Genomic DNA, 26145 nt, shown 5'->3' on the forward strand with positions numbered 1-26145 from the left:
GCGTTCCACTTAGAGTGGTCCTGAATCTCTGCATTTCTCTATTTCCCTGAAAGATGGCCACTTTTCTCCACACGAGTGAATGGCCCAGAGACTTTCTCTGAACCAAGTTTTCTCAGTGGGTCCCACTCTGATCCACCTCCACAGGCGGATGGAAACTGCTCTTTGGAGAGGATGGGGCATCCCGCGAGGAGTGTAACTCTATGGAAAGCAACTTCCATTTATTTCCTCTAAATTTTAAAATAAGCGTAAGCTCACTAGAAGTTACAAAAAACAGTACAGAGAGTCCCTTCCACCAACTCCCCTATCCACCGTTTTTAAAAGCGAAATAACCTCCCCCAGGTCAAGCCTTTTCACATGTGCGTGTTAGAGGCAAGCAACGGCGCCTGGCCCCACCCGGCCCACCTCGACCATGGGGTCCAGACTGTGGGCCCTGGGCCCCACTCACACCCCATCCTGATCCTGACATTCGTCCTGGGCTACCAGGTCTCCTAATGCCCCGACCCCAGAGCTTCCCATCCCCTACCTCCGACGGCCCAGACCCCCTTGCTGTTCCTCTGGTCCCTCCTGTCTCCTGGCTCTCATCCTCCGGGGCCCCAAGGACCCTACGCCTCCCACTCCCAGTACGGCGAGCACCGAGGGGCCCTCCCCCTGACCTCCCCCCCCCTGCATAATGGAGGACACGAGGGGCCACCTGGTCCACCTAGCCGGTCCGCTCAGCTCACCGTGTCTCAAGGTCGATGCACATCCCGCCTCCATGTGATTACTTCCACCCAGCCCTCAGGCGTGGGCCTCACCTGACTCTGTCGGCCCGCTGTCGGTCTGTGAGGTGCAGCGGCCTCCCACAGCTCTGCGCCTGCGCCGGCGTCCCGGCGCACCCACCTCGGCGCCGCCCGGGGGCCCACATAGGTCCTGGACTACAACGCGCTGCCCTCAGGAGAATCGCTGGAGATTGCAGCGTTGGAAAGAGCGAGGCCAGGTCCTCGCCTGTATGTTCCTCCTCCCCGACGTCCAGCCAAAACAACCCTCAGAGAGGAAAGTCTAATTCTAACCTCCCTCTCTTCCCGGGTTGGTACCTTCCAACACATGAGTTTTGGCGGTGCGCAGGCGTGGAATTGCAGCCCTCGGGCCACGCCCAGATCCCGCGTCCAGGTCTCGCGTGGGTCTCAGGAAGGCTTCGGTTGGGCAGCAGCATTGGCGGCAGCGGAAATCGCTGTGGAGCATGGCCAGCTGGGTGTTCTGTAATCGCTGTTTCCAGCCACCCCAGGGGACGGCGTGCTTCAGCCTGACTAACTGCGGCCACGTGTACTGCGATGTCTGCCTGCGCAAAGGTCAGGGCTGGGTCAGGGCTTTGAGGGCCCTCGGGCCAGGCCCACACCTGGACCCCTGGGCTGGTGGGGGGCGGGGGGGCTTCCGGGGGAGGGGCCTTGGGGGAGAGAGTCAGCGGGCCTGGAGGGTGGGTAGAGGACCTTCGGAGCAGGGGCCTTGGGGGAGGGCGGGGCGTGCGGGGGTCGGGGGGCAGAGGCCGACAGGCTCCGGTTCGCGACTCTTGGGTGCTTGCCTGCGGGCTGGAGGGGGCAGGGACTGTAGGGGCCACAGGGAGGGCGGGCAGCACCCCGGCCGAGTGTCTCAGTTCCGGCACTGGCCCGCCTGCCACGTGGGGTCCGACCTCAGGCTGGTCCCTGTAAGGACAAGCACAGCCAAAAGCGGGGGTGGGGGGGGGATGCAGAAGTGTCCCCGACAGAGGGGGTGGGAGGAAGGGGGAGGCCTGAGGCGGGAGAGGACTGCGAGGGAGGCCCCGGCCCCCCCTGTGGGCAGCGGGCAGTGACGTGATCGACGTGTACTTTTTTTCTTGTGAAATGTTTTTATTGACGTATAGAGTTTATACAGGAAAAAAGCCTAAATGGAAACACAATGAATTCTCATAAAGTGACCTACCTGTGAAACCAGCTCACAGATTAAGAATCAGAACATCTCACACACACACACCCCAGGCCTCCTCAAGGAAAACCACTGTCCTGACCCGTGTTAGTGTCCATCGGCTTGGACTGTTTAACGCCAAGCAGCAGGCTCCCCACACACACACCCGCCCCGGGTGGCCCCTGCCTGGGCCTCTCACTGCGGGATCCTCCGTGCACACTTGCCCCTGGTGCCCCTTGCCTGCTGCTCGGGACCGACGCCGTGTCCTGGTGTATTTCCCAGCTCGCGGCTGACCCTCGGGCTCTTCCAGGCTTTGGCTGTCACCGGTGGTGCTGCAGGCATGTTCATGCGGGGTCTGGGGGTGAGCACCGTCGCGTGCCCAGGGGTGGGCTGGCTGAGTCTCAGTCTGCGTGGCTGGGGGAAATGGAACCTGGCGGGCGGCAGGACTTGGGGAAGAAGCGGCGCCCTGCACAGGGGAGAGGTGTCAGAGCAGGACAGCCGCCCACGGGGCTGGACAGAAGCAGTGGGCAGGTTGGGCAGACCTGGGTGCAGAAAGGCATCTCGGTTTCCAGCGTGTGGAGCTCGCCAGGGTTGGCAGTGGGGTTCCCGTGGCCATCCAGGACGCTGCGGGGAGACAGCGGGTTTGGGGTGAGGCCCAGGACCTTACCTTTGGACACGGAGGTTCCAAGGAGAGCCATGCAGGGGGAGACCGAGGGGCTGTGAGGACACGCGAGGGTCTGGGAGTCCGGGCAGCTGGAGCGCAGCAGGGAGAGGTTAGTGCAGAGAGGAGAGTGGAGATGCTGGGGTGACGGGAGGGCTGAAGGCAGGGGATGCAGGAGCCCGTTCTCACCTGGGGAAAAGCATTTCCTAAAGAAGGTGGGTGGAGACAGGAGGAGGCTGTGAGAGGAAGAGAAAGCAGAAGCGTCAAACCAGGCATCCCCGCGCAGTCAGCCAGCGCATCCGCATGTGGCCCTGGCCTTAGTGGCTGGGTGACCTGCGTGATGCTGTGGGGATGGTGGGGACAGGCTGGCTCGGGGCCGGGAAGCGCCAGGGAGGGCTAGGGGCGGAGCTTAGTGGGAGGGCGTCTGAGCCAGGACAGGAGCCCTCCGGGCTGTGGGAAGGAGAGGAGGTGAGCACAGGGTGGAGGGTTAGGCCTGGCCTGGGGGGCCGTCGGCCTAAGACAGAGGAAGGAGGCCAAGTGGTGCAGGCGGAGAGAGGTGCGCATGACGGGCCTCTTCCTCAGTAGACGACATGGGGGCTTGTTTGAGTACCCCCTGCAGGGAACTGGGGGGAAATGACCAAGAAAAGCAGAGGGGTGCCCAGCAATGCTGCAGATTCCGCAGTGTTGGAATCCTGCTTCTCAGCCGCGTTGAGCTGGGGGGGGAGGGGGAGGCAGCCCCGGGTTTGGGCTGCTGTGCTGCCTGGAAGGACCCGTGGCGGTGGATGTGGACCGCCGGCTGGCCTCCAAGCTGCCTAGTGGAGAAGCCAAGATCAGAGGCTGCGAGGACCAGGCAGGGCCGAACCAGGAGCTGGAAGCGAGGGGGACGGAGTGGGGGGAGCCCTGGGAGTGCGGGGCCAGCTGGTGGGGGAGGAGCCTGGGGAGGCGGGCACCCCACAGGGAGGAGGCCGAGCGAGGGGTGGGGGCGGCCCGGGGGACGCGACACCTCCGTGCTCAGCCCCCGGCTGAGCCTGCCTGGCCTGTCTCAGGAGCTCAGTAAATGCTCCGACGCCAGGCGAGCTGTCCCAGCTGCCACAGGGGTGAGGCCGCAGGGCAGGGCAGAACACTGTAGCTCCCAGGTGGGTGGGAGGAGCTTTTCATTTTGTAGAGTTTAACATTTTAAGTTAAGTTATTCCTATAAAACCTGATGGTAAGAAATATCTGGGACTGATCTAAGTTTGTGTTGTTGATCTTTATGGCCACCATTTTGGAGCATATTTGCAAAACAAGAAAAAAAAGATTGTTACTTATGTAAGTCTTTTCAGCTACGTGCATGCCCACAGGCATGTCCACTGCAAGCGCTGCAATCCTGTGTACTTTTGCAAGAAGGCCTGCATTTATATGTATTTAAAAGCACTACTCTAATAGAATAAGATATGCTTTCTATTACAGGTAAAAGGGATGAATGCTTGATTTGTAAAGTTCCATGTCGTGCAGTTCTGCTTTCGAAACGTGTAAGTTGAAATCTGTAGTATCTGAAAGTTAATCGCAGTGTTTCTTTTTAAATGTGACGTTCAATTTTTAGTCATTTGCGGTGTCTAAAACTTCTGTTTGTTTTGCTACGTGCAGTAGGAGATCTTACAAGCTTTCTGCATAAAGTCCAATAGCGTGGTTCTGAATACCTTGCACAACTTTCTCCTTAGCCAGAGCCTGGCCCCATTAGGAGGTGTGGTGCTCCTGGGAACAGAAGTCGGGTGCCTGTGTTTCTTCAGTACAACACCAGCTCCTCAGGAAGGTGGTGCAGTTTGGTTTTCCTGGGGTCATTTCCAATTAAGAGGGCTGAGGGAAAGTCGCTGAAGTTGACTCCTTCACATTTAAGGTCTAAGATGTGTATTTGATCTGATGTTTAATCTATAAAAATTGCTTTTCTGATTACAAATATAAAATTACACAGAACTCAGACGTAACAGAGAATCATAACAGAGAATGTGCAAGTCCCCCAGGCCCTACTTCCCGCTGATGATAGCCAGGAGTGTGGTCCTTTTCTGGATCCTTCTCTGCGTGTTACTGTGATTTACCTTTTATAGGGTGTTTCCCAGTTGACACTACATTTTCTAAAATGTACACACCCACATTCTCTAGAAGTGATTGCATGGTATGACAGTATTTTCCTATTGGTAAACCTTTGGGTTTTTTTGGGTTTTTTACTATTTCAAACAATCTTACAGTGAACATTTTTTTTTTACCATAGTTCCGCATACTTGTAAGACTATTTCTAGAGCATAAATTCCTAGAAGTGGGAAAGCGAGGGCTTTCTGTTGGGGCCTCCGTGCGTGTGGAGTGCAATCACTCCCTCTCCCTTCTGTCCCATTCGGGGACTCCATCTGTATTTCCCCTCAGGAAGGCCCTGGGCCTTAACTACAGTGAGGTATCACCTCACACTGGTCAGAATGGCCGTCATCAAAAAATCTACAAACAGTAAACGCTGGAGAGGGTGTGGAGAAAAGGGAACCCTCCTACACTGTTGGTGGGAATGTAAATTGATACAGCCACTATGGAGAACAGTATGGAGGTTCCTTAAATCACTAAAAATAGAACTACCGTGCGACCCAGTAATCCCACTATTGGGCATATACCCAGAGACAACCATAATTCAAAAAGACACGTGGCTTCCCTGGTGGCTCAGTGGTTAAGAATCCACCTGCCAATGCAGGGGAAACAGGTTCAAGCCCTGGTCCAGGAAAATCCCACATGCTGCAGAGTAACTAAGCCTGTGCGCCACAACTACTGAGCCTGTGCTCTAGAGCCCGCGAGGCCACAACTGCTGAGCCTGCGTGCTACAACTACTGAAGCCTGCACTCCTAGAGCCCGTGCTCCGCAACTAGAGAAGCCACCGCGATGAGAAGACCACGCACCACAGCGAAGAGTAGCCCCTGCTCACCGCAACTGGAGAAAAGACCTCACGCAGCAACAAAGACCCAGTGCAGCCAAAAATAAATTAAATAATTAAAAAAAAAAAGACACATGCACCCCAGTGTTCATAGCAGCACTATTTACAATAGCCAGGACATGGAAGCAACCTAAATGTCCATCGACAGAGGAATGGATAAAGAAGATGTGGTACATATATACAATGGAATATTACTCAACCATAAAAAGGAATGAAATTGGGTCACTTGTAGAGATGTGGATGGACCTAGAGACAGTCATACAGAGTGAAGTAAGTCAGAAAGAGAAAGACAAACTTCATATGTTAATGCATATATGTGGAATCTAGAAAAATGATATAAATGATCTTACTTCTAAAGCAGAAATAGAGACACAGACGTAGGGAAGAAATGTATGGATACCAAGGGGGAAGGGGTGGGGTGGAAGGAATTGGGAGACTGGGATGGACACACACACACTCTTGTTACTGTATGTAAAATAGTCAGCTGACGGGAACACACTGTTTAGCGCAGGGCACTCTACCTAATGCACTGCAGTGTCCTAAAAGGTGGGGATATATGTATACACATGGCTGATTTATTTTGCTGTGCAGTAGAAGCTAACACAGCATTGTAAAGCAACTATACTCCAATAAAAATAAATTAAAAAAAAAAAGGAAGGCCCTGGGCCCTGACAGGTCAGTGCTGACACCCTCGCCTCCCTCCTGGCCCATGGAGGTCTTTGTGTAGAACCGGGTTCTATGTGGGCATCAGTCTGGTCTCCACTCACTGGGGCCCCTGCCCCTAGTGTGTAGGCCTCACCCAGGCCCTCAGGGGAGGTGTGGCTTCTGTCCTGTTTCCCTTGGAAGATGGGGCTCGAGACATTGGGTGCTGTCCAGGGTCTCGGGTAAAGGTCGAGCGCGGGGCTCACCTGCACACGGAGCCCTTGCCACGGGCCCCCTGCCCTCTTGGCGCCCTGCTCAGCCCTCCTCCGAGCCGGCAGTGGATTCTGGAGCCGCTTCCCCTGCAGCCGCCCCTCCACAGGGTCCTCCGGAAGCTCCTCGGGGGCCCTGGCCCTTCGAGTGCATTTCCTAGTTTCTAGCTCGGATCTCGCTTTCCCTAAGTGCAGTGTTCCTGTCGTTTCAGCGGAGATGGGGAGCGGCTGGGCCTGTACGCTTGGTACAGACTGGGAGGGGCCCAGGCTCCTGGTCTCATTGGCCTGTGTGTGTCCTTGTCCCGGCCCTTCTGTGTCTCTTGTGCTGCTGTGGCCGGGTGGTGGGTGGCGGTGGGAGGCAGGTGTATCTGCACGAGGAGTGTACGTGGGCAGGTGCCAGTTCGTAAACCCTACTTTTTCATGTTTGCTTTTTAAATAACTCAACACGGGGCTTCCCTGGTGGCACAGTGGTTAAGAATCCTCCTGCCAATGCAGGGAACATGGGTTCGAGCCCTGGTCCAGGAAGATCCCACATGCCGCGGAGCAACTAAGCCCGTACGCCACAACTACTGAACCTGCACTCTAGAGCCCGCAAGCCACAACTCCTGAGCCTGTGCGCCACAACTACTGAGCCTGTGCTCTAGAGCCTGTGAGCCACAACTACTGAGCCCGCGTGCTACAACTACTGAAGCCCACGCACCTAGAGCCCACGTGCCACAGCTACTGAGCCCGTGCACCACAACTACCGAGCCTGCGTGCTAGAGCCCGTGAGCCACAACTACTGAGCCTGCGAGCCACAGGTACCAAAGCCCCCACGCCTAGAGCCCGCGTGCCACAGCTGCTGAGCCCACGTGCCAAAACTACCGAGCCTGTGCTCCGCAATTAGAGAAAGCCCACGCACAACAACGAAGACCCAACGCAGCCAAACATAAATAATAAATTTATTTTAAAAAATAAAGTAAATAACACGTACTTGTGAGCAGTTTGAAGTCGTGCCCATCGCTCTTCCCACTTCTGATTTCACTGTTTCCTTTGTACGCGGCTCCCCCCAGCTGCCTGGAGCCCCTCAGCACTGCCCTTGGTCCTCGAGGAGGGGGCACCGTCCCTCACCCACGCCGTGGAGTACTCGGTGCCCCTTGGACGCAGCCGTGACGTCCTTGTGGCTGAGTCTGGGCCCTGAAGCACGTAGAGCCCTGGCCCGTGGAGGCAGTGGCGGAGGAAACAGCCTTTTCTCTTTCAGACGGACTCCGACATCCAGGCGCTCTTCATGGGCATAGACGGCCTGTGCAGGAAGTACGCGAGGGAGACCTCCCAGGTGAGTCCTAGGCTTTGCCCTCAGCCGTTGGAGACTTGGTGTTGTGGAGACCAGTCCACTCTGGACACACGGTTGGCGAGTGTCTCCCACCCCCGCTGTGGCGAAGCCGCGCTCTCTGTCCCGTGGTCTCTGTGCCTTTGCTGGGTGTCAGGACACAGTGGTCGCTTGGTCAGGACGCCCCACTGAGCCTCACGATGTGAGGGACGGACCTTAGATCTGGGGTTTGGAAGGTGGGGCTGGGGCTGTCTGGACTCCGGGCGGTGGGCCGCTTTGTGACGCTGTCCTCTCCTAGGGGTCACCTGTGCAGCCCTCGCCCACCCCGTGGCCCCCGTGGCATCCGTGCCTGCCCGACCCTCCTCGTCGCCGTGCACGTGCCCCCTTTGCTGCTTCACACATTCGCCCCGCCCCCGTGCCCAGCCGCTAGTGCCGCCATCCGTGCCCTCTGCACGTTCCTCCCTGGACGTCACTGGACAGCCTGTGGTCCCCCCGGCTGTCCTTCTGTCAGAGGCGCAGCCCCCACTGCTGGCTGCCTGCCACCTGCCCTCGGAGGCCGTGTGGAGGAGCGGCCGGGAGCTGCCTGAGGCCGAGGCCCTTCCCTGGGGCAGTGCCGCTCGCCTGGCCGTTCTCGCCCTTTGGCCTGCATGTCTGGAGGCCGTGGTCAGCCAGCTTGCAGAGGCCACCCCCTCCCCTGGGAGGCTGCTCTCTGGCTCCGACGTGGCCAGAAGCACCGGTGGGGCCATGGCTGTCCCCCATCCTCCCGGGACTGCTCCAGGGGGGCGCAGGGATGCCCCAGGACTCAGCATCAGCCCGAGGTGAGTGCTGGGGTCGGGGGCCGGGGACTGCCCACATCGCCCCTTTTGCAGTGGGACCCTCTTTCCAGCCAGGTCCCCGGGGCCAGAGCTGCGTGAGGACTCGAGCCCTCTTTCATTTTGTTTTGTTGGAACCATCTGACCCCTGCCGAGGCCGCAGCGCTCAGCCTCAGGCGCCCCAGCCAGTGCAGATGGCGTGTGGCCACAGGGTCCGGGCTGCCCCCGAGCCCGCGTGAGCCTTGCGCCCTCAGTGGGGCTGCTCTCGCCTGTCGCTCAGGCACCCCACCGGCCGGCCCCTCTCCCAGGGCCAGCTTTGCCCGTGGCCCCGCCCCTGCTGCGGCCTCACCTGTCCTGTTGCGTCTATATCAGCCACAGAGGGCCTGCACTCTTGTCCTCACCAGGGTCTTCATTCAGAAATGGCCTGCCAGAGTCGAGGTAGCCACTGGCCTGTCCACAGGCCTTGCTGAGCCCCAGTGCCTGCGAGGCGGGGTCCCGTGTGCCAGCCGCTCCAGAACGGCCCGGGGCTGCTCCCAGAGGCGGTGCTGCCTGTTTCTCAGTTTGAGCCCTGCACCAAGACACGAGGTCAGGGGTCAGCGCGGGACATTAGTCTCTCGCTGCAGGCATAGGACACACGGAGGAGTGAGCTGTGGAGACAGGTGACTGTCACTGTGTCTTGCTGAAGGTGATTGGGGAAGGCGGCTTGAGAACTGTCTGTACAAAACCCCTCCCAGCTGTGCACGGCCCTGCCTCAGTGCCCTGCACGCTGTGAGGAAAAGGCACCCGGTCACAGGCTGACGGGGGCTTCACCTCGCCCGGAGTGAGGACTCAAAAGTCTGCCTGCTGAGGCCCGGGGGCAGCAGGACTTGAGAACCGTTGGTGCGCTCCCGAGCCTTTCTGGGACAGGACCTCGCAAATCATGAGGACTTTGTGCAGCGGCGGCATTGGGGTCCCCTTGGGGCACCCCTTCCACAGGCTGACGCTCTGGGCAGAGCCTGTGTCCGTCACCCCTCCCCTGGGTGGAGACACGCGCCCCTGGTCTCATGGAGCGGGGGGGGGGGGGCTCACTGGAGCACTGTGGAGTATGTCCCCTGCCCCAAGGGCTCTGAATCCCTCAGGATGTAGGAGCCAGGAGGTCAGGAGACTCTGAAGAGGGTTTGTCCCTCCTGACCACAGCCCCACCCTCTGGAGGTGGGCTGGGCCAGCCTCCTTTCCCTCAGTTTGGACCAGGCCAGTGAGCCCCAGGGAAAAGGCCACCGTCCCTGGATGTTTGCACTCACGTTGGCAGATTCCTGGGGGTAGTGAAGTGGGTGATGCGTTTATACAATGTGGACTTCAAATCCCAGTTTGCCCCGCACCCGGTTCTGCTGTGTGTCAGCTGTGTGCGGACGGCGACAAGAATTAGCTTTAAGCTATTCAGTTTAGTGTTTTGAGAGAGTGGGTGTCGTTGTCTGAAACTCCAGTGGTGAAAATAGCTCTCTTCCCTTGAGGAAATCACAGTCGCCGTCTTCTAATGTACGCGGGCACTCTCAGGGACCGGTCCAGGCTCTGGGCACCACAGACAAGGAGGTTGGGGCTCGTATAAATGGAGGACCAGGGACGCTGCTGGTTGCAGGTGCTGCTGGCCCCGGATGTCCAGTCAAGGTCGCTGGGCTCCTGGAATGGCGCGGCCCTGCCTGTCTGCCTGGTGGCCTTCTTGCCCGGCGCAGGCCCAGTCGGGGTGGCAGGTCAGGGGGTTCCTGGTCGGTCTGTCTGGTCAGGAGGCCATCTGTGATCCAGTTGCTGTTGCCTGAGGGACAGCACATGGTGATCGGCCCTCGTGGAATGTGTCGCATCCCACGGCCTGGGCCCCAAGGGCCGCTGAAGCCACGCGGAAGGGAGGCACAGCAGCCCCCTTGCCCACGTGATCCTCACGTGGAACCCGCGGCCCTCGCTGCCTCTGGTGGAGTGCGCCTGGCCGTGACCATTCTCAGCCTGGGCTCTGCCGGCATCTGCTCTGGCTGCCAGGCTGCAGCGGGGCCACGGCCTGGGAAGAGCCGGCGGCTGCAGGAAGCGCCCACCGGCCTCTGCGGCGGCCGCCGCGCACACATCACCCGCTGACACAGGTTGTCTTTGCAGGTTTTAGAATTTCAGGAAAAGCACAGGAGGAGACTGTTAGCCTTCTACGGAGAAAAGGTAACTCCAGTTGGCTGGCAGTGAGGAGAAGAGCGGTCGCGTCACCCAGCGCTTATTCCCTACACACCCGGTGACCTGGACTTGGTGCGCGTTCACTCATAAATAGTGTGAGGGCCACTGCCACATAACTCGCGTTCTGATTTGTGGTTTAAGAAATTGAGGATCCACGTGTTGCGTCTAAACTGTGGCTTGGTGTAGCGCGTGTGGTAACTGGAAGCCGTTCAATTGTGTTTAGATTTCTCAGCTGGAAGAGTCCCTCAGGAAGTCAGCGCTGAGGATGGGGCGGCCGCAGAGGTGAGGCCCGGGGCGCGAGGGTGGCGGTGGGCCTGTCGTGACTGCTCGTCTGTCTCAGCCCTGTCGTAACCAGGCGTGCAGAGGAAAGAGCACTTCCGTTGGCTAGAAACTTCTGTCAAAGCAAAAGTGCAGGAAACTGGAGGGGAGGAAAGGGAGACAAAAAAGAAGAATTTTTTGAAACATGAGTGGTTCCCCTTGGGGGGCCCCCCAGTGATTCCTGGGGCGACGGGAGGGGGCCTGGGAGGAGAGTTAACCCCGTCTGCAGTTCCCTGGAGAGCGCATGCAGCACACCCATCCCCTGGTCCTGGCCCTGTGGCAGTCCTGGGCCCACTGGCCCCCGGGGGTCAGTACGGCACCACCCGTGTTCAGCCACGTTCTCGGTTTTATGAGACATGGTATGAACGCAATGGACGTTCAGAAGTCCCAACTTGGGGGCCACAGGTTAACCTGCGGGATTACTGTCTGCCCAGCAGTGACGCCCCTGCCCCAGTGCGTGGACTCCTGCCTCCTTGCTGCATCGGGCAGCTGCGGGCAGCGTGGGCGCCCAGGGGCCACCAGCCAGAGTCGGAGCTGGGCGCCTGCCAGTGTGGACTCAGCCTCGTCTGGGGTGAAAAGGCCTCCACCCACCCGCCTTCGTGATGGGGCATGAGCTGCCGGTGCCGCCTGTGAAGGCGTGTTTGGGGTCAGCGAGCTGCGGGCCAGCGCAGCGGCAGAGGAAGCCTCTCCCTTCCCTGAAGGACTGCGGGGAACAGCGCGGCCGAGACCTCCTGTGGCGGGCGAGGCCTGACCCTGACACGGGGACAAGAGGCCCCCGGGCCAGTCCCTGGGATCTGTCCTCCTTGGTGTGCAGTTTGCTTTCTTTCTGTGGAATCATGTCTTTCCTTAATTCTGGAAATTTTCCAGCCCTTACCTTTCCCATTCTCCCTCTGTGGCTTTGTCCCCACCTGGTGTCTGCACCTGGTGACCTGCTGCTTCAGACCCCGGTACCTGCAGCGCCCCCTCTGCCGCACCGCGCCTGCCTTCTCCCCGCGTCTGTCTGGCTGCTCTGTCTCACCCTTCCAGCCCGTCCCTGGCCATTTTTGGTGCTGTATTCTCGCTCTGCCTCACAGCACTTTGTTTCCCACCTGGTGGCTTCAGGGTCCAAATCTGCCTGTTCCCCTTGGGCTCCAGGTGGAGTGTTCCTGGCGCGGTGGGTTCTGTGCCAGGCCCACCCACTGACCGCTCTGCGTGCGTCACGTGGCCTGCGTCTCCCTCTGGGGGGAGCCTGTGCCCCCGACGCGGCACCCTTGCCCCAGACCACGCCTGCCTGGGTCTGCCCCGCCAAGCACGGCATGGTGTCGCCACTGCTGACCCTGTCACAGGGCCTGTCTCGGCGGGGCCTTGGACACTCGCCCTCCCCACACGCCCAGCGTGGCACCCAGTTTGTTCCACTGAGTCACTTGGAAGCGGGAGTGAGTGCCCTTCAGGGAGCTGGGCCCCAGCACGGCCAGTCCCCCTGCCGGTCGGTGGGCCGGTCGGCAGGCCTTTATTGAGCGCCGGCTTTGTTCTCAGCACTGTCTGGGGCTCTGGCGAGTCAGAGGGAGCTCCCTCCATTCCTGTGCGGTGCAGCCAGGCGTGTGCAGTAACTGAGGCTGTGGAGGGGGCCACGGGGCAGCGCCACGGAGAACAGAGGCTGTTTCTGTTTTCTTGACCTTCAGGTTGGAAGGAATTACCTGGAAGTAAACGTTTATGGCTCAATTAATGCCTTTTCTCCATCTATTTAGTGTGAGATTGTCACAACAGACGGCTTTCAGCACAAAGAAAAGTCCAGTTTCAAGTAAGTAAAGTGTCGCCCGGAAGGGGAGGGTTGTGACGAGGTGGGGAGTGGACCCGATTGGCTCCAGCACCAGGTTTCTCGCCACAGCTCCTTCCACAAAGCCCAACGGGCCTCTCTTCCTGCCGCCCGGCTCATCAGCCTCTGCAAGGTGTGCACCCCCAGCCCCCAACCCCCGAACGCCAGCGGGCGGTGTTTCAGACGCAGGGGTATGTGGCCGCAGGCATCGGTGGGGGGTGGTCACGTGACCCGGGCTGGGCAGCTGGGTGTCGTCCCCAGGACCCTCCTCTGACACTGGGACAGAGGGACATGGAGGAAACAGGACGAGAGGGGGGGTGTTTCTCTTGGGAGGTTGGAGTCGAGCCCACGGGCAGCAGGTGTGATGAGGGCGCCCGAGGGCCCATCAGCCTGGCCGCCCCCGCCCCAAGCTCATTCAGAAAGTAGGGAGCATGCCCTCTTCCCGCCGCCTTGTGCTCCTGCGGGGACGCCCGGCCACATCCCATGCCAGCCTTTGGGCTGATTAATCAGGGAACTGCCGTGGGTCGAGCCCTACCTGCATGAAACGTGTGGGCCCGGCAGTAGGGTGGACGGAAGTAGTACTCCTGCTTCCGGGAAGCCCCGCAGGAAGCGGAGGGGCCCAGTGACAGCGGCCGGAGGGGGGCAGCCAGCCAGGAGGTGGCCACGCGGGGCTGTGATCACCGGGCTCCCCGGGTGCTCAGCAGCTGCAGGAGGGAGAGCCGCCCGCGGGGCCTCATGTGTTTTTGTTACTTGGTCGTAACCAGGCCCGTGACCGTGTTTCGCTGTCTGTAACAGGGTGGAGTCCATGGAAGTTGACCTCACACCCTCCCCGAGGAGAAAGGTGAGTGCACCTGCCCTCCGCGTGCCTGGTTCCCACATGCTTCACGTGGATGGTTTTCTCGTCACTGATGACCTTCGAGCACGCCAGCTCCGCTGACTCTGGGCAGCCAATCTCTAGGCGGCTCCCAGGAAGGACCTGGGAGGGAGACTGGGGTGCGGCTGTGGGGCCACTGGGCTCTCGGGGCTGGGGCGGGGTGGGTTGCCCTCCTCTCACCTCTGGCGTCTGAACTCAGTCCTGCCTGGAGGCCTCGTGCTGCTGTGGTCACCGAGTACACACGACCTGTGAGGTGGATGCCAGCATGTGGGCTGGTTGGCGAGAAGCGGTGCTCTGGGCGGGTGGGCAGCAGAGCCGCTCCGGGCTCCGGTGGGGAGACGCTTCCCACCCACTACCCCTCGTCAGCCGTCTCCCGTCACCAGAAGGGGGCGTGGGTACACCTCCGCCCTGCCCCAGACCTCAGCCGCTCATGAGGCAGTCCCCACAACCTGGAGCTCACGGGTCCCTGCCAGCTCGCCTTTGCCCCAGGAGCTGGACCTCGAGCCTCGGCCCACATGTGGCCCCATTCTGGAGGTTAAAGTTTCCGGAGGTTAAACGTTCCAGAGATTAAGGCTGACGGCTCAGCGATGATGTGTTCCTGGGCGGCACATTGGAAATTGTGCCTTGGGACCAGAACGCCACAAACTGATTTGAGATTCCAAAGTGAGGTTCTAGACCAACATCTACATGGGCTTGTGGACCCATGTCCTCGTGGACCCATGTCCCCATCTCAGCACTCACTCCTCGCGGTGGGGAGCAAACAGGCACAGCCACGTTCCAGGAAAGCCATCAGTCACAGGCTGTGGCTGCCAGAACAGGACGCGCGTTTTCAGGGAAAGCTTGTCCACCCAGTGGCCCACCTCCCGGACACCCCATCAGCCCTGGGGTGGGTGTGCACACGCCTCTCTGGTGGGGCTGCCCTGAGACCCCGAGCGGGGCGGTGAGGTGTCTCCTTGAAACCCCAAGACCCCCCAGGAGGTCCCGCAGATGGCATGGCTGGGCCCACCCTGTGGCCGTGGAACAGAGGGCAGTGCCCACGCTCCCTGAGGTGACCCTGGAAGGAGTCTGGTGGCCTTGGTGAGGGAGATCCTGGAGGAGGAGAGCGGGATCCTGTCCCCCTCCCACCCCCCTGCACTGGGCCTGGGTCCTAGGAGGGAGGGAGAGGCAGAGCCTGCCACCTGCCCTCGGCTGCGCCTGCGAGCAGAGGGGCACCCGCCGGTGAGGTTCCGCGTGGGGACTTGGACCGTGGATGCTCGAGGGCTAGCTCGGCAGGTGCTGGTTCCCCGGAGGGGGTGACCCACGTGTACAGTGAGGGCGTGCTTGAGCCCGTGAACCGTGGGGAGGCGGCACTGCGGGCAGCAGGCAGGGGCCTCCCGGTCGTCCCCTCCAGGATGTGGCCTCCAGTGAGGACGTGGCCCCGTGGAACCCTGAGGGGCTGCACACGCGCACGGCCCCACCACACCTTCCTGGCACGGGGCCGGGGCCTCTCCAGAACACCCGTCCTCTGGTGGCAGGAGCTCCCCGCGGAGTGAGGTGTGTGGAGGAGGCAGTGACGCAGCGTGTCAATCACATCCCACAGCCAGCCCGGTTGCATTATGGGGACTTGGTGGCTGATGGGCCGGTGGAGGGCAGGGGACCCACCCCAGAATGCAGCCCAAGGTTGGGCCCATCCCTGGCCTTGGCTGCCCTGGTCGGGTGTGGTCTCTGCCACATCGGCCTAACCACCTGGCCGTCCACGCAGAGATGTGCTCGCGGCCGAGCCCGGGTGACCGTTGAAATCCTGAGGGCAGCCGAGTACGGCTGCCAACAACCCAAACCCTCGACAGCAGCTCCCCGGCGCGCTCGAAGAAGCGGGTCCTGTGGGGGCCTGTCTCGGCACCTCCGCTTCCTGGAGCTGCTGCGCCCGCGCCCTCCCCCGGCCTGGGCCGCGGCCAGCGCTCACCTGCGTCACAGCCACCATCCTGGACACTCCGCATCTTTAAACTCTGTCTCGCCTGTTACTGGAGCCTCCCCCAGATAGGTGCTAACCCGACAGGAGCGATTTCGTCTCCTCTCTTCGATAACTTTTCAGAGTTGGCCTGTGCTGGACACTCGTGGCCTGACATGTAGGATGTGCCAGAGGTGGGAGGAGGGGCAGGGGCCGGTGCACAGGCGGCCGCAGAGGGGCTGGGGAGGGTGGCCGAGCTGGAGGGAGGCTCTGAACGCAGCCGAGAGACAGCAGCAGCAGGAAGGGCTGTGAGGTCAGGCCCCGCTCACCACGAGCCACGTTAAAGCCACTGCAGCAATGGGATGAGGGCACCCTGAACAGTGAGCGTCCCCAAGCCAGCCCTGCCGTTCTCGCAGACCCTGGAGAGGCCTTCGCCTTGGGCACGAGCCTGGAGTGGTGGGCCGGGGAGGGAGGCCAGAGGGAGGGGAGGCTGCTCCGGTGGGTGGGCAGCAGCCTGCCAGGCAGTGCGACGTTCGAGGGTGGGGGCCAGTCCCTCCAAGGTCAGAGTCTTGCCAGCAGGCGTGAGCCGGAGGCAGGGCCGGGGTGGGGACGTTTGCAGAGAGTGCCCTGAAACGAGGCCGCCGCTGAGCTGGCGGGGAGGCTGCTTGACAGGAGCAAAGGACCGTCGTGGGCGCGGGAGCTGGGAAGGTGGGCCCGAGGTCGCAGCAGGGGCGCAGGTGGGGCGGTGGCCAAGTCTAGGGCCCCAGGAAGGGCCAGAACGGGCTGTGGAGATGAAGAGATGGGCACAGAAGCAGTGCCAAGCCTGGGTTCCTGGCAGCGGCTGTGTGCCCCGCCCCAGGTCCCACTGCGCAGTTACAGTGAGGGGGACAGAGCGGGTGGGGTGGGGCGCCGCCTGGCGGACATTGCCGCGTGCGTGGTGTGCAGCAGACCTGGTGCCGGGCACTGCCCGCCAGCCCTAGCCACGCCCGTCAGCATCTGGATTTCAAGGTGACAGGACGCTCCCCAAGTGATTTACTCAGGACTTTGCAATTCCTAATGTCAGCCAAGAAGTTGGGTTACTTTTCCTCTTCTGAGACTCTTAAAAGCACTCGGTGGGTCCTTCGTCCACTCACCACCATGGGCCCTGCCCACTCGGCCACGTTCCCGCACAGAACGCGGTCAGACAGGAGCTCGTTTCTCAGGCAGTTGAGACTGAGGCTGTGTTCTTAGCAGAGGAGATTCTCTCCTCCAGAGCGGCAGCTCTGGAACGGTACTAACTGTTTTCCTCTTACAACCTAGCGTGAGGCAGCCACCGGCCTGACAAGGATCTCCCTGCTCAGCCCACCTCGGGATGGACGCATGGGTAAGTGAAGGCCCGCCACCTTACCCCGGTCCGCACGTGCTGAAGGACTTACCCAGTGGGTGTGGGTCCATGTGGAGGCACGTTTCCCCCAGAGCGGGCCCCTCCTGGGTCCATCCAGGGCCCCACCTGACCCGGCACAGGGGAAGCGGGCCCTCGTGGCCTGTCTCCTGGGCTTTGAACAGGAATCCTAGGGCCTGCCGTGCTTACTGGTGCTTGCTGGAGTGGCTGCTGGGGGAGCACCCAGGCCCTTCCCCGGGGGTCAGCGTGAGCCTGCCCGCTTGCCCAAAGCACTAGGCTCTGGCGCACGCCCATCTCCACCCCAAGCCCCTCCCTCAGCAAACTCGGGCCAAGGCCCTGGAAGTTTCCTCGGTGTGTGTCGTCATGGAAATATTTACATTTGAGATAGATGCTTATTCGTTCTTAATCGCCAGCCCCTCTGTTTTCCTTCCTGCCACTGCTTCTTGCACCTCCGTCCTTAGGTTCGCTTTCTTCGTGCTGAGGTTGAGATTCTGATAGTTGCCTCTGAGGTGTAGGCTTTCTGAGCCGCGGCTGTCTAGGGCCTCTTGCTGCCGCCCTTGCACCTGAGCACCCGGCTGGGGCTTGATTTGCTTCTGCACTTTGGAATCGCTGCTGCACCTGCCCCTTCCTCCCTTCCCCTCCCCTCCTCTCCCCTTCGTGGACGCTGTGCTCCCAGCCTCAGCTCACAGGTCAGGCCTGTGTCTTCCTGTCCCCCTTCCCTGCCCTCCCCTGGGATCCCAGGCCATCTGTCGCTCCAGGGCCCTTTCCTCATGCTTCCCACCTCCGTCCTCCTGTGCAGCTGGAGTGTCCGCCCATCAGGGTTCCCTTGGTTTTGGAGGTGGCGTTTCCCCTGGGCCCTGGGGTGTCCTGTGGGCGTCAACGTCCTCTCCGCCCTCGTGCCCGGCCCAACGTCCCCGCCTTGTGCCCCCACTGTCATGCTGCCGTGCGGGTGTGGGTTTCAGGTCAACGTCTGCAGGCCGGCCTGTGGGGCAGAGCCCGGCGCTGGGAGCATCTTTCCCTCAGGAGACGGGCGTCTGGTGGATACTGAATGTAGTTCCCTGTGCTGTACAGTAGGACCTTGTTTATCCATTCTGTCAACATCCTGTAACAGCCTGAAATGGAAAAGCATCTGAAGAAGAATATAGATACATGTGTGTGTAACCGAATCACATAGCTGTACACTTGAAACTAGCACAGCATTGTAAATTAACTATACTTCAGTTTTTTAAAAAACAAAAATGCAGTTTAAAAGAGGAACTGAAATAATTACATTGAAAAGCATTTAGAAGGCGACATGGGCAGACTAACAGAAAAGAGAGTGAGGTGCAGCCAGCAAATAGAATGGCAGGTGCAGGTGCGCGTCAGCCACCCAGTACCCGTGAGCAACTGGCCACACCAGGGAAGAGATGCCCCGCACGCTCCCCAGGAGAGACGTGCTTGAACTACAGCAGTACAGACAGGTTCCAAGTGGAAGGACACCGTGCGTGTGGCAGCCAGATGAGGGCTGGGGCGCGGCATGAGAAACAGACCGGGACGAGGACTGTTCTGGAGACCAGGAGCAGAAGGAACACCCCGTGGTAACAGGGTGTCAGGAAAACAACAGTTACCAATGTGTATACACCTGACAGCAGAGCAGGTACACGGAGCAAAAGCTGCCCATGGAGAGAAGAGCCAGCCATCCGGTCCTGGGAGCTCAGTGCTCTCCCTTCAGAGACGGAAAGCTGTGAGGGAAGCAGGAACGAAAAAGACACGAGACGTGTAGGGAACAAAGAGCAAAGTGGACACGCTGATGTCAGCCACGGGTGTGCAGCAGACACAGAGACGTCAGACTGCTGCAGGCTGTCTGCGAGGGACACATCTCGGAGCCAGAGGCACCAATAGGCTGAGACAAGATAACGTACAGGGTGCGTCAAGCCAGCAGCCAGTACAGAGCCGGAGCAGCTGTCCTCACATCACACACACGGGTCGTAAGATAGGAAACGTCTCTAGAGACAGGGGCATTTCATGATGAGTAAAGGTCCATTTATCAGGAAGACATGACCGTTAGTGCAAACGCGCCACAAAAGAAAGTCCCCAAATGCATGAGGCCAGAGTTAAAAAGAGAAAGGATTAATTCAACACATGATTTGAGCACTGCAGTAGCCCACTATCAGTAGTTGATGGGACAACCAGACAAGTGATCAGAAAGAAGACGAGAGACCGCCTATCTGACAAACGCGACACCACCAGCAACAGCAGAGTGCACAGTCTTTCCAAGTGCAAACGGGACATTCTCCAGAAAAGGTCACACAGTGGCACGTAAAACAGGTCCTGATACTTAGGACTGTTCATGTGGAGTGTATTTGGAGGCCACAATGGAATTAAATTGGAAATCAACAGAAAAAAAATTCTGAGAATAAAACAAATATTTGGAAATTAAAGAATGCAATTATAACTAACTTATGGACCAAAGAAAAAACGTCAACAGTAATATCAGAAAGTAGCTTGAACTGAGTGGAAGAAAATACAGTGTACCAAATTTATAGGATGCAGGTAAAGCGGGGCTTAGAGGGAAATGTATAACTTTAAACGCTTATATTAGGAAGGAGATCTAAAGGCAGTAATCTAAGCTTCCACCTTAAGAAGCTACAAGAGAACAGAGTAGAAATCTACAAAACAGGAAACAGAAACAATAGAGAAAACCAATGGAACCTAAAGTTTATCCTTCGAAAAAATTAGCAAACTCTTGCCTAGACTGACCAAGAGAGAAAGAGAACACAAATTACTAGTATAAGAAATGAAAGAAGGAACATCATTACACATCCTACAGATAATAAAAGGATTATAAGGAATGTTATGAACAACTCTGCCAACGAAGTAGATGACTTACATGCAATGGACACATTCCTAGAAAATATCAAAACTACCTCAAGAGGAAATAGTAAGTCTGGGTAGACCTCTATCAAGTAAAGAAGTTGAATTAGTAATTTTAAAATCTTTGCACAAAGAAAAGCCTAATTCTCACTGGCTTCATGGGTGAATTCTTTGAAACATTTAAAGAAGAACTAATACCAGTCCTGCATAAACTCTTTCAGAAAGTAGGAGAGGATCAAAAACTTCCCAATTCATTTTATGTCAGTGGTGTCTTAATAACACAGCCAAAGATAACATGAGGAAAAAACTGAACAATAATCTTCGTGAATATTGGTGCAGAATTCTTTAAAAATGTACGAGGCAATCAAATCTAGCAACATATAAAAGGGTTTATATACCATCACCAAGTGCGGTTTATCTCAGGAATTCAAGGTTATTGACATCTGAAGATCAATTAACTATATTAGTAGAATGAAATACCTAAAAAACAAGATCTTTACAACAGAAAAAGAATTTGATAAAACTCTGCAACCATTCGTGGTAGAAACTCTTAGGAGACACGCACTAGAAGGGCACTTCCTCAGTCTGATACAGAGTGGCCAAGACCCTAGAGGTGGAACCTTTTCCCTGGAGACCAGGAACAGGGCAAGGATGCCCACAGCCGTCACGTCTACTTGCCTTGTCCTGGAGGCGCTAGCGGAGCAGAAATTAAGGTGCATAGGTTGGAAAGGAGGAGGTGTAACTACTTTGTAGACAGCTGGTCTTGCTGTAGAAGATCCCAAGGGATCTGTAAGAATACTGTCGAGAATTATAAATGAGCTTGGGGAGGCTACAGGGTGCGAGATCCACACGCAGAACTCCGTTGTAATTCTGTATACTAACAACCAACAGGCCAGAATGGAACGTAGCTGACAGATCGTAACTGTCAGGGTTTCCTTCTGGACTTCCTGTTCCGTCAACGAGTGTATTCCATCCTTCCTTTCCTAAATGCCACATTGTTATGATTACTTGTGCTTTACGGTTAAGTTTTGAGATCAGACACTTTGTTCTTAATTTACCAAAGTAATCTTGTCTCTTCTAAGGCCTTTGCATTTCCATATGAATCTTAAGATCCACTTGTCACATTCTACCAAAAAAGCCTGCTGGGGTTTGATAGGAGCTCATCGGTTTGGGGGGAGTTGCTCTCTCAACAGTCCTGCGTCTTCCGGTCCATAGACCTGACGTGTCTGCCTCTCCGCTTGCCGGACCCCGATTGACCTGAGGAATCACCGTTTTCAGTGTATGGGTCTTAGGCATTATCCATAAACCGGTACCCGAGTAGTGAGTTATCTTGATAGTGGAATTTTCTTTAATTTCAGATTGGGTACAGTTTACGTGGGGCGTCTTTTCGTGCCTCTCTTTCGCCTGATTGTGTCTTTGAAGCCAGAGTGTGCCTCCTGTGGACAGTGTGTGGTGGGATGCTGCTTGTAATCTCTGCCTCTGACTGGAGTGTCCAGTCCATTGAGTCAGCATGGTTACTAATAGGTTTGGTTTGATGTCTGCCTCTGCCATGTGTTTTTGGGATTTTTGTTTATCTGTTATCTCCTTAACTGCCTTGTTGGCATTAACTATTTTCAGTGCCCCGTGTCCCCTCAGAGCTGTGAGCGCATTCGGAGTCGGGGGTCTCTAGGAGGTCAGCGCCGTCCTGAGGGTGAGACCTAATCCGATAGGATTCGTGTCCTCACGAGACGGCACGCGCGGGAAGAGGTCACGTGCGGACACAGCAGGAAGGCACCGTCTGCAGGCGGGAAGCGGGATCACCAGGAGTCAGGTCTGCCGGCGCCTTGACCTTGGACTCCAGCCTCTGGGACTGTGAGAAATAAGCGTCTGGGGCGTGGCGGCCAGAGCGGACTGGGAGACTCGACCTTCCGTTGATATTTACGCTGTCTCGTTGTTGTCTTGCCTCGGGGGTAGCCTTGCGCCTCTTATCGGCCACCCAACTGGATTCTGGTCAAATGCAGCAGCTTTGCCCGTGCAGTCCATTTACTCGCTGCTTTGTGATGCTTTGTTTATGTGTAGCCACTCAGGTTACATAGAACCCCAGCGATAGGCCTGTAATGACGTCCCTTACAGAAGCTCACGTGCCCTAAAGATCAGGAGAGGAGGCAGAAGCACACGCGCCCCTCGCGCTTGTCAGGTTTCTGGGCCCACGTCTTCCTGTGGAACCGAGTGCTTGTGGGTGGGTGCTCCTTTCAGACCCAGGTCCCGCTTCCTGTGGGACCGAGTGCTTGGGGGTGGGTGCTCCTTTCAGTCCGTTTTATTGTGGGGCAGTTCGGCCAGCTGTGATTCTCCGAGTTTTTGTCACCTTTGAATGATGATGTGTTCATTTTGAGGATAATCTCACTGGGAAGAGAATTCTCAGATGACTGTTCTTAGCACTTTGCCGAGTCGTCCTGCTGCCTCAGGCCCCTCCTTTGTTTCTGGTGAGGGGTCGCCGCCCTCAGCCGTGTCCTCGTGTGTGACGAGTCGCTTTTCCCCTTTGCTCTGAGGACTGTCTCTGCCCTTTGCTCACTGTGGCTTTGGAGGACTTTTCGAATTCGTCAAGTGTGAGTCCTCTGACCTCGCGCTTCTCTTCCAGGGTGACCGTGGCTGCTCTGCACGCAGCAAAGCTGTGCCCTCCCAGGTCCTGCAGGGTCACCCCCGGCCGTGCTCTTTCCTCCTGCTCTCACCCCCAACGCAAAGGCGCAGGTGCACAGGGGCCCGCTCACGGCCCAGGCAAGGAAGCCCCCTTCCCAGACAGGCGGCAGTGGGCATCTGGGCACAGACGCTGTTGTCTGTCTTAGACGATGTCCTAAAATGGTCCCATCTCATGCTCAGTCTTGGGAAGGAGCTTCGCGGATTTCAGCTCCATCCAGCTGGAGGCCCCTTCTCGGCAAGCACTGCCTGGGTGAGTTGACGAACCGCGGGCACCTCAGCCTTGCCCCCCGCCGGTCTGTCCCACGAGCTTGTGTGCGAGGCCGACCCGCTCCCACGTCTCGGGCCGCCCAGCCGTCAGTGCCCAGGTCTCGTCCACAGGACGCAGCCTGTCCACGTGGCAGCAGAGGGACACGAGCGTCCCCACATTCTCCACCTGGAAACTTACCCTCTTTAAATGTCAACATGTTTTCCATTTAAATTTTTCAATGGAAATCTTTCCAAATGCATTGAACCACACCGCTTTCCTGAACAGAAGCTCGGCCCTGGCTTGGATGTGTCCTGTTGGCTGTGGAGCCTTGTCCGGTCATTGGCTTTCAGGAGCACCGGCCCAGGGGGCGGCTCCTCGGCGCTGCCCGGGCCTCCTGCGGCGCCCGGGGTCGCTGCCCTCAGGATCGAGACCCGCCGTGGCCCATGGTTCTCAGGCAGGACCTGAAAGACCCCCTACTGAAGGCCTGGCACCCGCTGTTCCTGTGGCCAGAGTGCTGCCCACACGACCCATGAGCTGTTGAGTTCCTGAGGCCTCGGTAGCCTCAGCTGTGTTGACAGCCGTTGTCCCCATGAAGTCCTGTAAAGCGTACGTGAGAAACTGCTGCTGTCTGCCGTCGTGGGGCCGAGCGTGTAGTCACTGAACAGAGGACTGTACCCGGGACCCGTCGGGTGTGTGAGGCCGACAGATCAGGAGCCACCGCCGTGCAGGAGGAAGGTGGACTCACGGTTCCTGGAAGCAGGCGGCACGGCCGCCAGGAGGGGTGAGGCGGAGGCCTGGGCCAGAGCCTGGGCCGCGGTTTTCAAGGGAGGAATGGCAGGGCCGCGGGAGAGGCTGGCAGCCTTGAGGTTGGCTGGCTTGAGCCGTCTCTGTGGTCGCAGATGTGGGAGCCGCCCCGCTTGTCTGAGGTCCAGCCGGGCTGATGAGGGCCGAGTGGGGCAGCGGATGGAGGGGGCTTTAGAGCTGGCTCTGGATTGGCAGCTCTTCACATCAGAGGCACGCTGCGCTCGCTCACAGGCAGACTGGCGCCACCTCTGGGAGTCAGCCCGCCCTGCTCCGGGGTCAGCAAGGCCCTCCGGGGTCAGCAAGGCCCCCAGACGCCAGACCCTCATAAAGTACAGAAAACAACAAACACAGTGAATGTAGCTGCCGAGATGGTTTGTCCGCCTGGTTCTCAGCTGTTCTCTGGGGCTTCCTGAGGGTCACCTGCAGTGGGCAGTGTCCTCACAGTCCGCACGGCCCAAGACAAAGAGATGAGACCCCCATTGCCCACTTCGTGCTGTGCAGCCTTGGGAAAGTCACTCACCCTCTCTGGTCCAGGTTCTTTGGTTATGAAAGGGGTACCGTGAAAGGACACATGCTGTCTACCCTTCTTTCCCTGGCTTCCTTCTGTTGAAACTCTCCAAAATTTAGATGCAGAGGGATTCAGGTATTGAGGAAGAGCTGTCTTTTCACGTCTGCTCCTTGGTGTGACTAAAGCCTACCAGGGATCATTTACATCTTTAAAAGAAGCTTCTTATTAGCCCAGAAGCTGTCAACGGGCAGAAGTCGAGCTGTGTAAAACTCCTGTGGTCTGGGTGGAGGTGACATGGCTGTCCTGGCGCCAGGGGTCGCCCGCAGCCCCACGCCCTCCCTCTTGTCCCCCGAGTGGTTGTCAGAGTAACAGGGGCCAAGGCTTAAAGCAGGTGTCCAGACATTTATTGAGCGCCTGCCGCATACCAGGGGTGGCCCCCAACGGAGTCCGCGGGCAGTGTGGGTGTGGGCGGTGGCTGAAGGTCAGCCCTGGCCGGTCCGGGCATGAGACTGCGCGGTCAAGGACGGCGCACGTGGGTGAGAAGATGGGGAAGAGGGTGGGGTCCGCACCCTCCCGGGGCGGGGGCAGGGCTCCACCTGTGGCAGGGATGGGGAAGCAGCTCGTTCACTTCTCACCCGCCCCCAGGCAGCGTTGCCCACCGCCCTCAGCACCTCGGCCTGACACCGCGTCACCCCAGCGAGCCCCAGGCACTCAGGTAGGTCCTGCTCGCGGCTCCTGGGGGGGCGACAGGGTTAGGTGGGGGCGGGAGGGACCCGTTCGTCCCGGCGCCGTCTGCAGGCCCCGAGTGAGGCGGTGCCCAGAAGACCACGTCATGTTCTTGAAGCTAAAACGTAACTTAAGCAGGTGCCCTGTCGCGAAAAACCGTGGAAGAGCCATTACGGCTGCAGGACGTTTTACTCCAGGACAGCCCGGGGTCGGCAGGGTTTCCTGAAGGGCAGGTGGCCGCTGTGGCCGGTGCTGCCCCTCTGCCTGGCCAGGTCCCAGCGCCACCATTTGCACAGGAGCAGCCGTGCCCTTCCTGGACGCAGGGCCGCCTCCACGCGGGGCGCTGTCCTCAGCGCTGGGCACTCAGGTGCTGTCTCCAAAGGTGGACCCTCTCCTAACCCCGACCCCTCTCCCAAAGCCTGTCCACGCTTTGCGGCTCGGCACAGTCCAGCCACGGGCCTCCAGACCGCGTGCCCACCGCCCCTCGACTCACAGAGCCACCCACCTACCTCCCTGACCGCAGGCTGCGCCCGTGACCTCTGTGAGGCTGCTGCACCCCACTCCACGGCAGGAGCCGGCCCCAGCTCCGTGCCCTCTGACTGTAACTTGCCTCTTTCAGCGTCAGCACAGAGGGGCCCTGTGGGAGGGTCCAACGACACAGGTCCTGGGCCCTGGTAACGGGCAGCAGTTCTCGGGGGCCCTGCCACGGTCCCCACGGCCCAGAGAAGCCCTCCTGTGGGGCTGCCTGCCGTGCACTGCGCGTGAGCTGCTCCGTTCTACCTGCGGCCCCAGGCTGGCCGCGCCACCTTGAAAATGACCTCGTGGCCAGAGGCGGTGGTGATTTTGTCTGTTGAATTTACCGCTAGGATCCCAGCCCTGCAGACGCCCTGGGAGTGGCCCAGCCAGAGCCCTGCGCCCCAGGCAGCAGGCAGAGCCGGGACAGGGGCAGCACCCAGGCAGCCCCTCAGCATCTCGGGGCTGCTGCAGAGGCGGCATTTAGGTAAGTGCCGCGGGGAAAGGCAGACGCTGTGTGAGGAGCAGACACAGCTTGGGGTCCCCAAGAGCTGTGCTTCTGCGCCCTTGGCAGCGGTCCAGACCCCAGCTGCGCTCACCTGTGCGTTCCCTGGGGCTTGTGACTCTGCCGCTTCCCGCAGGGTCTGCCGGCCGAGGGGGGCTCGTGCACGAGCACTGAGCAAGCGCCCGCCCGCCTGGACGTCGGTTCTGCGCCCGCCCACGGTATCCAGTACCGTGATTCTGCGTTTTCCTGATGGAGTGACTCAGTGATACGAGTG

General features: G+C 58.8%; 1 protein-coding gene across 1 annotated transcript; it reads left to right on the forward strand.

The window, feature by feature from the left end:
• The first annotated feature begins 1219 nt into the window (after positions 1-1219).
• On the forward strand, positions 1220-26145 carry RNF212 (ring finger protein 212). Its single transcript, XM_029236098.1, has 12 exons — positions 1220-1328; positions 4028-4089; positions 7677-7751; positions 10676-10732; positions 10968-11026; positions 12790-12842; positions 12930-12990; positions 13653-13698; positions 16958-17021; positions 24773-24842; positions 25720-25853; positions 26008-26145. The coding sequence occupies exons 1-12, from the start codon at positions 1220-1222 to the stop codon at positions 26043-26045; spliced, it is 828 nt and encodes a 275-aa protein (XP_029091931.1). The 3' UTR covers positions 26046-26145.

Source organism: Monodon monoceros, unplaced genomic scaffold (genome assembly GCF_005190385.1).
Source record: "Monodon monoceros isolate NGI ecotype Baffin Bay Population unplaced genomic scaffold, NGI_Narwhal_1 Super_Scaffold_20, whole genome shotgun sequence".
NCBI classification, from domain to species: Eukaryota; Metazoa; Chordata; class Mammalia; order Artiodactyla; family Monodontidae; genus Monodon; species Monodon monoceros.

What these genes read in the sequence shown, in the direction of transcription:
- RNF212 (XM_029236098.1), top strand. Translation starts at nt 1,220, where the DNA reads ATGGCCAGCTGGGTGTTCTGTAATCGCTGTTTCCAGCCACCCCAGGGG. An exon ending in CGATGTCTGCCTGCGCAAAG is followed by an intron (nt 1,329 to 4,027) that starts GTCAGGGCTGGG and finishes TTTCTATTACAG; the next exon opens with GTAAAAGGGATGAATGCTTG. An exon ending in AGCGAGCCCCAGGCACTCAG is followed by an intron (nt 24,843 to 25,719) that starts GTAGGTCCTGCT and finishes ATTTACCGCTAG; the next exon opens with GATCCCAGCCCTGCAGACGC.